Source organism: Gigantopelta aegis, chromosome 4 (genome assembly GCF_016097555.1).
Source record: "Gigantopelta aegis isolate Gae_Host chromosome 4, Gae_host_genome, whole genome shotgun sequence".
Lineage (NCBI taxonomy): Eukaryota > Metazoa > Mollusca > Gastropoda > Neomphalida > Peltospiridae > Gigantopelta > Gigantopelta aegis.
Window position 1 is genome coordinate 33,016,388 of NC_054702.1, and position 17,292 is coordinate 33,033,679.

At 34.5% G+C, this 17,292-nt stretch overlaps 1 protein-coding gene across 2 annotated transcripts in view; it reads right to left on the reverse strand.

Annotated features, from left to right (window-relative positions):
- The window catches only part of LOC121370410 (exocyst complex component 5-like), a 31,563-nt gene extending 15,112 nt beyond the window's left edge, over positions 1 to 16,451 (reverse strand). The window contains exons 1-3 of one of the 2 annotated variants that reach the window (XM_041495620.1): positions 16,354 to 16,451; positions 3,395 to 3,637; positions 1,302 to 1,499 (exon numbers count right to left, since the gene is read on the reverse strand). In XM_041495620.1, coding sequence (XP_041351554.1) covers positions 1,302 to 1,499; positions 3,395 to 3,637; positions 16,354 to 16,377 — 465 coding nt within the window. In that variant the 5' untranslated portion in view covers positions 16,378 to 16,451. Of the gene's footprint in view, positions 1 to 1,301; positions 1,500 to 3,394; positions 3,638 to 16,252; positions 16,289 to 16,353 lie in introns of those variants that run through there. The other variant, XM_041495621.1, reaches the window with a different exon arrangement.
- Between the last annotated feature and the right edge of the window lie 841 nt (positions 16,452 to 17,292).

Consider the following 17,292-nt stretch of genomic DNA (forward strand, 5'->3'; position numbering starts at 1 on the left):
GTCCTGCAAGATGAACATAACTACAGTAGACTCTCACTTGTATAAAACCAGAGGCTTTAATTTAAACAGAAGTAAACATATTTGTTTGCTGCTGTAATGCACTGGTTTAAAAGTCCCATTGCCTTTTAACAATTACTGCACTTTTTTTGATATGTTTCCACACAAAAATTGATATTCAGGTGTGAAAATTAAAAACTTCCAAGAATTCCTTGGAATTAAATATCTTGCTTACATAAATGTTTCCAGTGCACTGTGATGAACATCCATAGGTGCAACTATAAACCAAGTTTCATTGACCTAGAACTTATAGTTTGTAAACATCTGATCTAAAACATTATAAAGTTTGTTTTGTTTAACGACACCACTGGAGCACATTGATTAATTAATCATGGACTACTGGATGTCAAACATTTGGTAATTCTGACATGTAGTCATCAGAGGAAACCCGCTATATTTTTCCTAATGCAGCAAGGGATCTTTTATATGCACTTTCCCACAGACAGGAAAGCACATACCACAGCCTTTGTCCAGTTGCGGTGCACTGGTTGGAATGAGAAAAAAACCAATCAGATGAATTAATCCATCATGGTGGTTTGATCCTGCGACGCAAGCACCTCAAGCAAGCACTCAACCAACTGAGCTAAATCCCACCCCACATCTGATCTAAACACACCCCTTAATGTTAAACGTTAACACACAAATTTACAGTGGCCATTGTCAGAAAAGGGCCTCGGTAGTGTTGTGGTTAGGCCATTGGTCTACAGGCTGGTAGGTACTGGGTTCGGATCCCAGTCAAGGCATGAGATTTTTAATCCAGATACCGACTCCAAACCCTGAGTGAGTGCTCCACAAGGCTCAATGGGTAGGTGTAAACCACTTGCACCGACCAGTGATCCATAACTGGTTCAACAAAGGCCATGGTTTGTGCTATCCTGCCTGTGGGAAGCGCAAATAAAAGATCCCTTGCTGCCTGTCATAAAAGAGTAGCCTATGTGGCAACAGCAGGTTTCCTCTAAAAAAAAAGGTGTCAAAATGACCATATGTTTGACGTCCAACAGCCGATGATAAGATAAAAAATTAATGTGCTCTAGTGACGTCATTAAATAAAACACACTTTACTCTCTTTTTTTTCGTCGGAAAAGTAATACCTATTTCTCGCTGTTTTACTTCATAAAGACGAGATGACTGTTACTATATTTTTCTTAATTTGACTTTCCACACAAAAGTTAACATTTTGCATCCATTTGATAAATTCACCTATACTTACATGTATAACAAGCTTTAGGAAAGAGAATACAAACCTGAAAGGGATCAGTTAAGACTGGAGATTTCAGTGGCTCGTCAGTGAGAAACTCAGAAAGGTAGCTCATCAACCTCTGGGCTTCAACAGCACGAGCTCGGGGCGTGTTCACACCTTCCAGCTGGTCACCAAGGTGGACAACCTTTGTGGCAACATAGCTGATCCTTTCATCCAACTTTTGAAAATGTGTATACAAGGCCTGAAAGAAATTTGTATATTTTGGAAAGGTTTTTGAAGCTATGAAAATTTTCAATGTTGAGCTTTTGAGTGGAGGGACAATAAAGCAGCAACCGTCATTTTGGGGAGAAAGAGGAATCAAATGAATATATTAACAATCACAAAACAAATAAATAATAATAATAATACCTAGTGATTTTATTACGTAGAACTTTTTCAGTCTAAATGCACATCTTAAAACTAAAGAAATTACAGATATTTCATTGTCTGGTGTGAGCCATTTTTGTTAAAGCAGCTACACCGATGTATTTCAGTGTTTAAGTACATTTTCAATTTAAAATTTCAATGAAATATGGTACTGTTATGTAGTTCTACTTCTAGACACATGCAGCAATTTTGATATGGGCCAAATAATCATATGGATATTGCTCCTGTGGTTTTTGAGTGATATGTTCATGAAGCCTTTATCTGGATGTTGTCCACTTTGAGCACCATGTTTGCTGAAGTTCTGATAATACAGTCAGTGTTTCTGCCAGAGGGTAAAATGGGTATGGAAAGAAAGAAAGAAGTGTTTTATTTAACGACGCACTCAACACATTTTATTTACGGTTATATGGCGTCAGACATATGGTTAAGGACCACACATATTTTTTTAGAGGAAACCCGCTGTCGCCACATAGGCTACTCTTTTTACGACAGGCAGCAAGGGATCTTTTATTTGCGCTTCCCACAGGCAGGATAGCACAAACCATGGCCTTTGTTGAACCAGTTATGGATCACTGGTCGGTGCAAGTGGTTTACACCTACCCATTGAGCCTTGCGGAGCACTCACTCAGTTTGGAGTCGGTATCTGGATTAAAAATCCCATGCCTCGACTGGGATCCGAACCCAGTACCTACCAGCCTGTAGACCGATGGCCTGCCACGACGCCACCGAGGCCGGTAAACGGGTATGGTGCCATACCCAAATTGTTTGCAGATTTAAATTTTTTTAAGTTAACTTTTTGACAAAATTAATTATTCTTATCATTACTGTATGCTTTTCTTAACCCTAACCCTAAACTTAACCCATTTTCTTTCTTAGGGAGGCCTCCCATACCCCATGTGGTTTAATTCAATTCCATAGCGCCATACCCAAAAATTTCTTTCTGGCAGAAACAGACAGTGAACTCTGTCAAAACTGATAAACTGTGCTGGTATATACAGAGAGCCAGATTAAACAGACATCTCCAAAGCTATTGTCACTGAACTGGACTCACGCCAGTTTTACACAGAAATCCAGATTACAGAGATGCCGCTTTGGACAAGAGTTCACTGTCCATGCAATGGCGGATCCAGGAGCCCGCCCCCCGCCTCATAATTTTGCAACAGTTATAATTTTATTATATATTAATTTTCGTTTTTTTACAATCCCCTCCAAACCTCCCCCAAAGTTCCATTGGCATTCCGCCTCCTGTCATTGGGGCCCCCCTAAATGGATTTTCTGGATCCGCCACTGAATTCAGTAAATTACAATGAAGTACAGGACTAGCTCTGGGTGAAAAGAAAATTGTCATGAAATTATCTACTAAACTTAAAAAATTTAACAAACCCACAAAATTTCAATCATTAGATCAAATTACTTCACCAAATTAAAACAAGCATTCTGAGAGTTATGGCCCTTGAAAAAAACCCCATGAAACTCAAACTTGATCTGTAAATCTACTTAATTAATAAAGCTATACACAAAGTAAAAACCTAAACAGCTTGAGGCACTGCTAAACAAAGTCTGAGAACTACATGTGGGACAGACAAACCCTATTTTCCCTTCTGGTTGGATCAGTAGGGGATTAATAAAATCAACCAAATGTTTTGTTTTAAAAATCACAATTGGCAAATTTAGCGAGTGCCAGAGCTACATTGTGTAGCCCTACAGTACCTGATTTTTCTTCTGAAGCTCTGCCACTCTCTGCCAGTGTCGTTTTTCTTCCTCCTTGCAGTTGTTTTCCAGTTTCTCAATATCGCGCGTCACCTGGACGTTCTTGTCCTTGAGGTCTCGTATCATGGATTCAAACGCCGAGTGCAGGACGATGGGGTTGAATTCATCCAGGTTGCTTCGAGCCTTCGACCCCATCGTCTTCCATGCCAGTCGCTCCACGAATTCATGAACACTGAATGGTTCCTACATCAGTGTAAAGTAAACATGGAATTATAAAACGAATAATATTGTACAAAGTAAAATGTCCACTATCAACACATAATAAAAACTAAACTTTCAATGCTTTGTCAATGTTATATTAAAAAATACTCTGCACCAAATAGACATTTACCTACAAATAGCAGAGGTTGAAATAATTGGTCAACCGATTCCTGATTGTCATCATATTTTTGATATGGCGTCTTGAAAAAAAATATAATTAATCACTCCAGTGTTTAGCAACTGAAAACACAAATTACAATACTTTACACAGGGAATAATCTACATATATTGTTTTGTTTTGTTTTACCTGCCAAATCTTTTTACTAGAACTCCCTCCTTCCTCTTAATTATTTAAATTTTATACAAATATATAATAATACAATTTAATGTGTTTTAGGTAAGTATGTGGAGCAAACTACCTGAAACAGTTGGTATAAAATCATGATTAAAAAGTCTTAAAAACAAAATGAAGTTGTAGGCCCCTATGGTTTATATATATTGTCACATACTAAATGTAATGGATTCCTAACCTCAGCATCTATATATGATCTACATTTATATGCCATATTAGCAGGGTTTCTACAAGAGGATATGAAGGAAAAATTACATACTCTAAATTTGTGAAAATACACAATGTATTTGTATAATTTTTATATAGATTATAGTAAAAGAACTGTTGTTTAATATTTGGCCTAGTGGATGATATGCAGTGTCTAATTTAAACACCTAATAGGGGCACTTATGATGTTTTGTTTTTATTTAATTACGTACCCTGAAATTATTTTCTAGCAGAAAGCCTGTAATTTTGATTTAGTAAATACAAAGACTACATAAGGATAATCTTGACAGAACATATTAGTTGTAAGAATATGCAACATCATAACATTTTAAAACATGTCTGTGTTTCAGGTATACAATTTTGGTAGACATTGCGTTAATGATTAAAAATACAGGAAATAACCAAACATATTAAAACTTGGAAGATAGCAAGTTAAGATAATAAAGAAAATAGTGTTACTTTTAGGGGCTTTTTTTATTATTATCATATTTTGCTTTGGTGAGAAGAGGACAAAATGAAATTGGCCTCTGAGATATCCACTAATGCGTCATGTTTACATCTATGCTGAATGAGATTTATGATGAAATATAACAATTTGTGTTTTTCTTCAAATTAGGTTCATTTGCTTCAGTTAAAAAGTCATAAAAAAATTGTTTGGAAAAATGCTTATTCTATGCTAACCATTCTAGCCATATATGTTCACATCTAAACAGAATACAGATACAGGGTTTGAGATTGTCATATATTTGTAGGAATCAAAATGTGATCTGACGAGGACATTCAAGTGACGAAGAAAAATCACATAAATAGGATATTTTATTTATTGAAAAAACATCCAAACTCCTCCATAATATTTCAATTGCTATACAGATCTTTATTAATTATTAATAGCTAGCTCAATGAGCATTCAGATAATGCATACAATATGACATCACCAATTCAATACTCTACATACTATGCAATCTGATTTTCATGATAAGTTAACTGTAAATAGGTGTCATGGTTTTTGAAGAATGCCAGTGCCTGCAATTCGTTGTGCTTTAGTTTGCAAAGAAAACAGTGTCGTGCAATTTGCTGTCCAGCGTTGCTAATCCTCGACCATATTCAGTTCAGTAACTCCACAAAATACTAATTATTTTACTTTCATTTTAACCTAACAACACATTATCAAATATTTAATAATATTACGTTTAAATTTTTTACTACCGAAGTGGTATATTATATCGATATATTACGATTAGAACCGAATGTTTAATTCTGAATTTTCCGAATAAACGTGGAACATGGTGAAATATTACGAAATTTATCGATAAATGTTTACTTTACCCATTTTCATTGAACTTCTCCCCTTTCTTCTGGGAAGGGAGAAGTCACTTCTCTTACTTTTTCAATTCTAGATTAGGGCCTGGAAATGTAGTTTTACAGAGACAGAAATATTCAATCAAGAACGAACCTCCTTAGTAGAACTATTCTCTAAGTGTTTTCCAATTCCAACCAGTGCACCACAACTGGTATATCAAAGGCAATGGTATGTGCTATCCTGTGTGGGAAAGTGCATATAAACATCTCTTGCTGCTAATGGAAAAATGTTGTGGATTTCCTCTAAAAGACTACAAGTAAAAATAACCAAATGTTTGACATCCAGTAGCCAATGATTAATATATCAATGTGCTCAAGTGGTCTATAGTCCATCCCACAAGGAAAGCCTTTTTTCATACTATGGAATTTACTATCATGGCTGAACCAGTTTCGGTGTGCATAAGCATTCTATTCTAAAGCATATCAACATTTATAAACACGGTTGTTATCCACATAGCTACAGTTTTATTAGTATTTATATGCTTCATATGAGCACTAAACTGGTCTCTATGTAGCAATGTTCACTGCACATGCATCAAAAACTGTAGCATGCATCAGCAATCAATACTGTTAACTACCAGTACGTAACCTGTTTCGGTTAGTGGTATGTAGCTTACAGCCAAAACTTTCCAACACAAAACATGTGTTTATAATAATTTATAAAAATTAATGCAAATTACAAAATGGAGTCCTCGAGACATTATTTTAGGAAAACGAATATAATAATTCTGATGGCTTGCAATCGTGTTACAAGTTGAGCAAGTGAATAGTTACAATGGTAAAATTGTTTGGTTAAAAAGTATAAGCTGCATTCTGAGTTTTAATAAATATATCAACAGATATCCAGAAAGATATTTATGTTAAAACATAAAGGACCATATACTGTTGGTAAGTATCTGTTAAAAGAGTTTTGCCCACAAACGCCATGATAATCATTTGATTTCAATAACTAGATAGCAGTACAGTTGAGAACAGACAAAAACAGTTTTTAAAATTAAGTTTTCTTTAAAATGAGTTTTGAAAATCATAGAAAAAAGGTATTAAGAAATATACTATGTTTATGAGTGGGTAAGTTCAATCTTACTTTCTTTGATTGTCTTAACTTTATTTTTATGAACATTTCTGTGAATGTGACAGACATTTGTTACTTTCCCCATGCAAAAGTCAACAACGTCAGAAATCTTCAAATGTATGTACAAACGACACAACCATTGAAAGAGGTCCCTCACCGAAACAGGTCAACAGACAATACAAGTTATTTATTTCTAAATTGCACACAAAAATAGAAGGCCTATATTTTTGTTATTTCCAAAACACTTTTACTTTTCTTTTTATGTCAAACCAAACTGAAATTATTTACAAAAAACAGTTTTGTAGATGAATGGGGCGGACTATACACAGCTAGCCTTTAGGTGGCACCTTAAAGTGCTGTTCCAGATATATGATGTATTGAGCTATACCAATCAACATATTGTTTAATATGATTAGAAAATTAGAAATTTTAAAATATTACAGGGCTAGATCTGGGGGAGCAAAAAATTTCACCAAATTGTTTATTAAACTTAAAAAATTGCAGAAATCAAGTTATTTTCTAAAAAAAATGTCAGTTATTACATAAAATTATTTCGTCAAATTAAAATAAAATTTGCGAATTTGGCGAGTGCTAGAACTAGGCCCTGTATTATATACCGGTATATGATACATACATATATATATATATATATATATATATATATATATATATATATATATATAGTGTTGTCCGGTGTATCGGCGCACCTAAGCATTCAAGGACCATTTTCTATGTGAACACTGTGAAATACTTAATAAAATGCGTCTCTCACCAGTGAATAATCTGAAATACACTACAAATTGTTTTATGTCTGTAGTAAATAAACATTTTAAAATGGTGCATAAATATAGGCACCCCCTTGTATCCAAAACGATTTGCATGTCCGGTGATTCGGCGCAGTAGATGGGGATCGTTGACTCCGCTATTTATAGACCGCCCATGACCTCACTTTTAGCCCACAAACGCTACACTATTGTCCCAAAATTATTTTAGTACTTTTTTGTTTTGTCTTGTTAAAAATATTACTATGAAAATGAACGATCACACATGACCCATCTCATGATCAGTTTCGGAATTGTTTTCTTGAGTGGCACAGTACTACAGATGTATACATGTTCATTGTCATGCATGGCTAAGATGCCTACATGGATTTTATTTTTCTCCGGTAGATTGTGCACACAGTGGATCTTATTTCACTTTTATTTTTTATAACAATGTGACAATTGTGAACTGGAATGACTGTCAATTAAGGTGTAAAATTTTCGTTTTGTTTGCATTTGTCTGAGTTTTCCTTTTTAGTTTAAATAAAAATAATCGAACAAAAATTATTACATTTATACTGTTTACTATAATTTTAAAAATGCGGGAAAGGTGTTTTCAGACTGGTTTTAACATTCTTAATATCAATAAGCTGACCTACTTCGTGTTTATATACACGAAAACAGGTGAATGATTTATTTTGAAATTATGATATAATTATTGATAATTCTAATATTTATTTTTTAATTGCACCCTTAACAATAAATATGTTGATACTTTATTAACCATTGAAAAAGAAATTGAACTTTAATTCGTTAAAAACACCGACAACATGACCACTTCCTAAACATACTTGAGCAAATTACCAAGTGCGCCGAATCACACACACACACACACACACACACAGTGAAACCCCTCAAAACCAGACAGCCATGGGACCAAGGAAAAAGTGTGGTTTTGAGGGGTATCTGGTTTACAGAGGTTTCAGTATTGAGGTAAACCGTTTGTTTGTTGGTGTTCTCTACTGATATAGTAACTAATAAAACTGCCCCAAAAACCAGGTATACTTTCGAACTTTCAAATTTTATTTTAAGTTTATCATTAAGCGATAATTCAACATGGCGGCATTTCGCAGTAAAGCTTTCTTTGCAGTCTATATGGCAAAGAATTATGGATCAGTGGCAGCAGGAACTTTTATCTCAATTACAAGATTCCACTAAATGTTCATATTTTTACAAATATCTTGTTAACGAGATTAGACTACAAAAATATCTTTCCATACCCTTCTCTACAGTATACAAAAGATTGATTACTAAGTTTAGGTTATCTTCACATGACTTGGCCACTGAGGTTGGGTGTTACAACAACACTCAGCGTAGTAATAGAGTATGTATTTTCTGTGATATGAACAAAATTGAAGAAGAGTTCTATGTTATCTTAAGTTGCCCTTTCTTTGATGACCTAAGACTTTTATATATTATTGGGTCCATCCATCCATGTTTAAGTTGGTTTTATTATTTAATTCCTTTAGTAAAAATAACTTATGGCGACTGGGTAATTTTCTACATAATGTATGTAAAAGACGAAAAAATTCCCATACTTGATTTTTCTGTGTTCAAATATATAATCAACTATTACTGGTTGTGAGCGGGGCATCTCTCTGGAGCTGGATATAGGGGTACAGAGATAATCTTTGGGTACTTATATTTTCGGTGGATAAGGGATACATTACCTAGGGAGTTATGTCTGCTGTAAACATAGTTCCAGTCCAGTGGATGCTCTGTTCACAACGCTTCCCCTAAAACTAAAATTACTCCAAATATTGTATTGTACTATATTGTCAACAGTTCATTATTAATGCCTGCGTGCATTAGACTCCGTTTGAAATGTGTATGCTGTTGTTTTGTGCCGATGAACCTCTGGTTAAAGGCTGAAATAAAGAGCTGAATTGAATGGAATTGAATTGAATGTGTTTCCTCCAGTTATTTAAACATCAAAGCTGTTGATTAATACCTTAACAGTGACACTGGAGCAGGCGCACATGTAATTAGCTCTGCGTATGCAATCACATTATCGGCTGAATGGGTATTCAAAGTATAAGTAATGCAGTAACGATTGACATCAGTGTGACCGTCCGGTTTTCTGAGGTAAAATTTGCATTAAAGGAACACAACGGGACTTGATAATTTCATCTGGTGCAGTTTAGAAGGGTTTTTGGTTTAGAGGGGTAAATTTTAGTGTTAAAATATACGCAAATCACGGGACCGTGTAAAACGTCCTGTTTTGAGGGAATTCCAGTTTACTGAGGGTCCGGTTTTGAGGGGTTTCACTGTATGTATGTATATATATATATATCCCCTACAGACTATATATATATATATATATATATATATATATATATATACACATAGTCTTCACACATTTCTTAGTAATGTTTTTGGGAGAAAGCTGTGTGTGAATACGATTAAAACAACGCGAAAAGACTGGACAGGAAGAAATATCAGAGACTGTTGCGACAGCAGTGGACACTTTAGTTTTGATTTGTTCGAACTGGCTTGTCGACTTAAGCGAGAGATGGGAAGGAAGGAAATCTTTTATTTAACGACACACTCAACACATTTTATTGACGGTAAAATGGCGTCGGACATATGGTTACGGACCACACAGATATTGAGAAAGGAAACCCGCTGCCACCACTTTATGGGCTACTCTTTTTGATTAGCAACAAGGGATCTTTTATATGCACCATCCCACAGACAGGATAACACATACCACGGCCTTTGATATACCAGTCGTGGTGCACTGGCTGGAACGAGAAATAGCCCAACAGGCCCACCGACGAGGATCAATCCCAGGTTGATCACGCATCAAGTGAGCGTTGTACCACTGAGCTACGTCCTGCCCCCAAACGAGACATGGGAATACCATGTGTTATGGTTTATAAAAAAAGATACCATACCAACAATTTTTCTGCAACACAAAACAATTGACAACACGCCGACGCCATCCACACCAAAACGACCTAGAACATTTTCATTAATAATAAAATTCAGACAAGTACGTATTTATAGCCTAGACCATCCCATCCTCCTACAAAAATGTTCTTCAGTAAGTAATTTCAGTTTGGTTTGACATAAGAAGAAAAGTAAAAGTGTTTTGGAAAAAAACACCAAAAAAATAATTTTGTATGCAATTTAGAAATCAATCAGCTAAGAAATAAATAACTTGTAAATTCCATAGTATGAAAAAAAAAAAGGCATTCCCTGTGGAACAGAGTATATATACAAAACTTTACAAAGCACTAAAACCATTAATTTACTACACCTTCCCACAGGGAACACCTTTTTTCATACTACAATTTCTGAGCAGATTGTTTTTAAAATTGCACACAAAAACAGTATTTTTTGGTTATTTCCATAACGCTTTTACTGTTTTTCTTACATCAAACCAAACTAAAATTATTCACAAAAAACATCTTTATAGGAGGATGGGATGGACTATAAGTTGTTTTTGTTTATTCCTTAAAATTACCGGTATCGGGTCCACTTGACTCGTAGAATTCAAGTGTTATTTATCGTCTTTTTTACTATATCACAAGTACTACGGTTGACGAAAGTCACTTTTTGGACCCTTGTTTTGGCTACATACACAATAAATAAAACATATCCAATGGTAATTTTTTGATATGATATATTTGACAAAAGGTACTTTTTATTCTTTCATCTTTTAAAACTTAAAATTAATATTTTGTCCAGAATTATGAAAAAAATAATAATACCGACCTGTAAACAGCGTTGTCTGCTTGTTATAGAAATTTGACAGGGGTCAAGGTTAGTAGACCAGTTTTTATTTTAATGTGGCGAAGCATTGTAATATTATAGCTAATCTTAAATTTGAATGATGTCAGTATTCCAATGACGTCACTTAGAAAAAAAGATAAAAGATAAAAAGTTTATTGCATATAAACATTCCACATACGGAACTGGATGCCTAAACAAGAAACAAACAAAATGACTAAATAAGGACTAATTATGGGCAATACATGTATAATCGTGAACAAATTTGCATACCGCACCAGCACAGGCTGGATTTTGGTTTTGCATAATATATATAAATTTTTCTTGCATACTCATACTTTTAAATAGGTAATTATGGAAAGTTAGATATGCATATAATTTGACACGTTGACTATTATATTTCTTACATATTATGATATGATGGTATTCATCTTCAATTACATTGCAGTGGTCACATAAACGTTCTTCCACTGGAGTGAAGGGTTTTGTATGGCGCCCAGTCTCTATTTTTAATTTGTGGTCACTGAGACGTAATTTAGTAAAAGCTTTACGGTGTTCTAGATGTATACAGTGTAATAAATATGGCTCTAGTTGAATATTGTGTTTATATAATTTGTACGTTCGCATCTTATTACTGGATCCATCTGTTTTGGCTGGAACTATAAGGTTTTCTTTTAAAATATTGTGATACTTAGTTTTAATTATATTTATAAGATGAATGGGATAATTGACAGTGCTTCGTTTTTCATTCAACTCACCAATTTAATAATATAATTTGTGAAGCCAACCAATATTTTTCTTTTCAAGGCTTGTGCATTCAGAGAAAACATGTTGTAAAATAATGTTGTCCGTAGTTTGCATATGTGAGTAAAAATGTAACATTCTTTTTACCACAGACAACAGGAGTGGGTACAAACCTAGCTCAGCTCTAGAGGCCCAATTATGGGTACGACTATTAACCTGTAGTGTTGATTTACAGAATTTTAAAAGCACTCTCTCTGGCAGGAAAGTTTCCAAATATTTTAATGATATGAACTGGGCACCCCAAACCTCACTGGCATATAAAAGGACAGGCTCAACAAGAGAATTAAATAACTGGCATGAAATGTCTACTGGTAGGTTATCATTTGAATGCTGGAAAGATAGGACTTTCCTTTGGCACTGTCTTGTATAAATACATATCATAAATAGAGTTAGGGTTAGGGTTAGTGACAGTGCCAAGGAAAGTTGCTGATCACAAATTATGAAGTTATTCTGACATCGATGCCTATTAGTATTATGGGCAGTTGTGAACTACAGCCATGTCCAGCATATCGGCGTGTCCGGCACACTTGGCATTTTGACTGGTCCCGTTGTGATCATTTTGTTTAAGTATGCTTTGGAAGTTGTCATGTTGTCTGGGTTTTTAGCGAATTAAAGCTCCATTCCTTTTTCAATGGTTAATCAAGTGTCAACATATTTATTGTTAAAGGTGCAATTAAACATTATTAGAATTATAAATAATTATATCATAATTTGAAGAAGTAAACAATTCACATGTTTTCCTTATTGATATTAGGAATGTTAAAAGCAGTCTAAAAAACACCTTTCCAGCATTTTTTAAATTATAGTAAACCGTATAATTCTTTTTTTTGATTATTTTTATTTAAACTGAAAAGGAAAACACAGAAACATGCAAATAAAACGAGTTTTAGCACCTTACTTGACAGTCAGTCCAGTCCACAACTGTCACATTGTTACAAAAAATAAAAATGAAATACAATCCATGTGTGTACAATTCTCAGAACCGAACATACTGGTACTTTGACCCCTGGCCGCCATTGTTTATCACGTGATGCGGTGAAGCTTTTCCTTAGTTACCTAGGGTTTGATAGTGAATTGAGGCAACTTTGGATGATCATTTACAGCAGTTAACGGCCAAGATGCCTAAAAAAATGTTATGCAGTTGGCTGCATAGGTCATAACATTATGTTAAAAAATATATTGTTTTATACATTTTCAAAAAGATGAGACCAGACGCCGCTTCTGGGTAGATGCACTAAAATGTGACAAACCTGATGGAACGCCATGGCTTCCCACACAGAATGTGATTAAGTTGAGTTTAATGTTGTTGCTTGTCGACACTAACCGACGTTAATAGTAACCAAAAACTGATGCATCCAGTTTTTGAATAAAGAGTATACTCATTTTATCATATTTGTGTGGTCTTCATTTTTCATTTAATTTTATAGATGCTTGGACATTCTCTATACTTGTATTTATTTTGCCATACTTCGGCTGCTACATCTTATTTATATATTTTTAAATTTTAAAATAAAAGTATATACCGTTAAATTACATATATATATAATAATTATAATATAAGTTCTTGTTTAAACTTTAGTATTATTATTTAATTGTTTTTGCAAATAAGTCTGCAGTACAAAAATATAGGTTGTTTTCTTCTTCTTCTATATACTCTCTCTCTCTCTCTCTCTCTCTCTCTCTCTCTCTCTCTCTCTCTCTCTCTCTCTCTCTCTCTCTCTCTCTCTCTCTCTCTCTCTCTCTCTCTCTCTCTCTCTCTCTCTCTCTCTCTCTCTGGCTTCTCCCCAACTCCTCCCAAGACTGTCCCTACTACTAGAGATTTTGCCCCCTCCAGCACTCCAGATATTGTTCCTACGGACGTGTAATACACGTGTAGCCCAAATGTATAATGTATGAAACAAAAAAGGTATAGTTGTATCTCTGAAACTATTTAAATAATGGACTAATGTGTTTAGTATAATTATTTTCTTGGGTGCAGAGGGAAAATGTATGTGTGCCTTTGTGTCAGAATATATATATATATATATATATATATATATATATAGAGAGAGAGAGAGAGAGAGAGAGAGAGAGAGAGAGAGAGAGAGAGAGAGAGAGAGAGAGAGAGAGAGAGAGAGAGAGAGAGAGAGAGACAAAAAAACAAGTGTACAATAGAGTACATAGCATATATTATAGTAGCCCCACTCCCATGGCTAGTGATATTCAATGTTGGGCTAGTAAACAACTAATATTACCATGCCAAATGGCTAGTGAAAACAAAAGTTGTCAAATGGTGCATTTTAGTCTTATTTTTTAAAATATGAATATGTTTGCAATTGTTTAATTATTACATTCTATTTGGAAATAAAATAATTATGTTAAATCATAAAAATAATTATCATTATCTTGAATCATGCATACAAATTTATTATTATACATACAAGTTATATATTTTGTAGCCCACATCATAATTATTATAATATTAATAATTATCTATCATTTCAAACTTGTTAAAATTTATAATTAATATTACCTGAAAATTGCATCAACAAAAATTGTATTCTGCCCAACCTACCTCTAGTCAGGTCTCGACATATAAGCTATACGGAAACACGTTGGCAATAAATATAGATTGTACTAATTCAGATTCCTGTTGTTCGTTTCTCTTATCTGACAACCCAAGCTGCTATAATACTCATAAGACATGCTCCAACTATGTGTTAGCTACTGAAAATAAATGACAATATGCAAGGCATGCAAAAAGTTAATATGATAACTTTATTCTATGTTAAACAGTAATCACTAAGGCTTTGCTTCACCCACAAAGACCCGGATGATCGGTAACTAGGCCGTGTGATGTCACGCCGGTTCCGAGAATACCAGAGAAAACAAAATCCACCATTCCATGTAGCCAATGACAATGAACATGCATCTGTAGTAATGACAAACTGTGCCACTCAAGAAAACGATTTGGAAACAGATCATGAGATGTGTCATGTGTGATTGTTTATTTTCAGAGTAAAGAGTTCGACCCGTACACCTCAATATCAAAGTCTCTAACTTAACTTGTCTTAAAGGAGGGGACAATCAAGGCATTTGACCTGGTATGCGTATTCAACGATATATAATGCACATTATTGCTTAATATCAACAAGTATAATTGTATAGTTAATTAATAAAACGGTTAAATGTGACGGCTATTATATATAACGGGTGCAGCCATTTTGTACCATCCCAGTGAATACGCCCTCTGGCGAGCTGGTGGTTACGTAATACCTAACGTGTCACGTCAGGAATTAGTCTTTGAACTGAATAAACAAAACATACCTGATTTTTACGGATGCATCGCAATATTCTGTAATAATAGTCATCCCAGTAGGCCAGCAACTATTATATATTATATTTAATTCAAAATAAACCACCATTGTCAAAGTGTTGAAATAACTATATTATGGTTTGTACAAAAATTAACCCACGTACTGAAATAATAATCGGAGTGTTTTCTTAGTTAATTGGTCGTTTCTTTCTGTAGCCTGTACCTGTAATTCCTGATTGGCAGGTGTATATTTAGACGCTAAAAAGATGTGCCTCTTTTATTAAGATCACAGGGTATTTATTGTGTGTTACCGCACGGACACCCCTCTAATCGTAATCGATCAGTCGTCTTGCTTTCTTATTGTAAGTAATTCTGTAAAACCCTCGATTAAGTAGACTTTCCCATCTAAAATCACAAAACTGACCAATCACGTAGTCCGAAAGAAAAGAAAATTATCACTTGGGTATCGTGAGTTGTCATTTTTGCTTGAACGTAGCATACTAATAGGCTCAATAATATGCATTTTTTCCTTCAGATTAAAAAAAAAACTATGAACTCCATTTCGTTCTATTGATGCAAATTGAAATATATTTATAGTTAAATAGTTTAATATACTATCAAGTTATTTATGTTGTTTTACAAGTCAGGTTGATGAAAGCGAAGCCCCTGGTCGTAAATTTGAGCGTTTGTTTATACTGTGCATAGAGCAGATGGACGGAGCTGACGTCACTTCGCCCCAAGCTATACCACCGGACGTCACAAAAACGAAACAAAATGGCTGCCCCCAGTTAACAGGAATAATCATGGTTTTTTATTAACTCTAAACTTACGCGTTTTTCATTTATTAAAGTGTCAGTATGTGTTGGTGGTCCGGGTATGCATCTTTCCAACACATAAATCTCTTGTTTTAGTTTACTCTACCTTTAAGACTAACCTGGCGTAAGCCTATTACCTTAAAACTGACACAAACCATTGAATGGGGGTACGGGTCGAACTCATGCCCACCACTGTATTTTAAAACCAATTGATATTCATCATATGTTGTAAAATAACCTGATCCAGTTCCTCTATCGACATAATGCAGACAAATGTCAAATATACAGGGGGAAAACACCCCAAAAATTTCGTTGTTTACACCCAGCTATTCTTCGTTTCGGTAGATAGAAGAATTTCCACAAGGGACATAACCTGGCCGATGTATTAGGTCTCACTACACAGATTTCATCTGCCATTGAAACCCATGTTAAATTGCCCAACTTCAAATGGAGATTGCCAATAGAACGGGTTCTCGTTGGCACTAACAACACACACCATTGCGAACATACATTATATAAGCATTTATTTTCACTTAGGGGATAATATCACTGTGTTTCGCTGTTAACAAAATTTGGATTTAGGGACGAGACGAAGTAGTAGTTAGTTATCTCATAATTACGAGTTAGTTATCTTGTAATTACTAGATAGTATCTTGTAATTACTAGATAGTATCTCGTAATTACTAGATAGCATCTCGTAATTACGAGATAAAAAATTGACTTTCAAGTGGCACTAACTGGCTTCCGTAAACAAATAACTCCAATGAAACTGAAAATGCTGAAAGTAATTAGTAGGAGTAGCCTGTGTGGTTGCCATGGGTTTACCTTCTCAGTGAGTCAGTATCTATGTCAAGTGTCAAAATTATGAAGGCTGTTTTTCTGAAACAGATGTTTAACACCAAATTTAAAATGCGCTGAGATGTTGTAATAAAAATATTAATTTCTTTTAATTATTGGTTATTCTAAGGAGCCTGCAGAGCTTGTTTTGCAATGTGAGATTTGATTAAATACTAGGCATAACACAACAAACTGTTTTGTTTTTGCTACTGACCTAAAAACAAACTGACCACAACAAAATACTTTCCAAATTATAATCTAGCATTTATTTACATAAATATCCTGAAACTGGAAATTTTAATACTTGTTCAGTTTATTTATTACCTTTTAATTTGTTTTT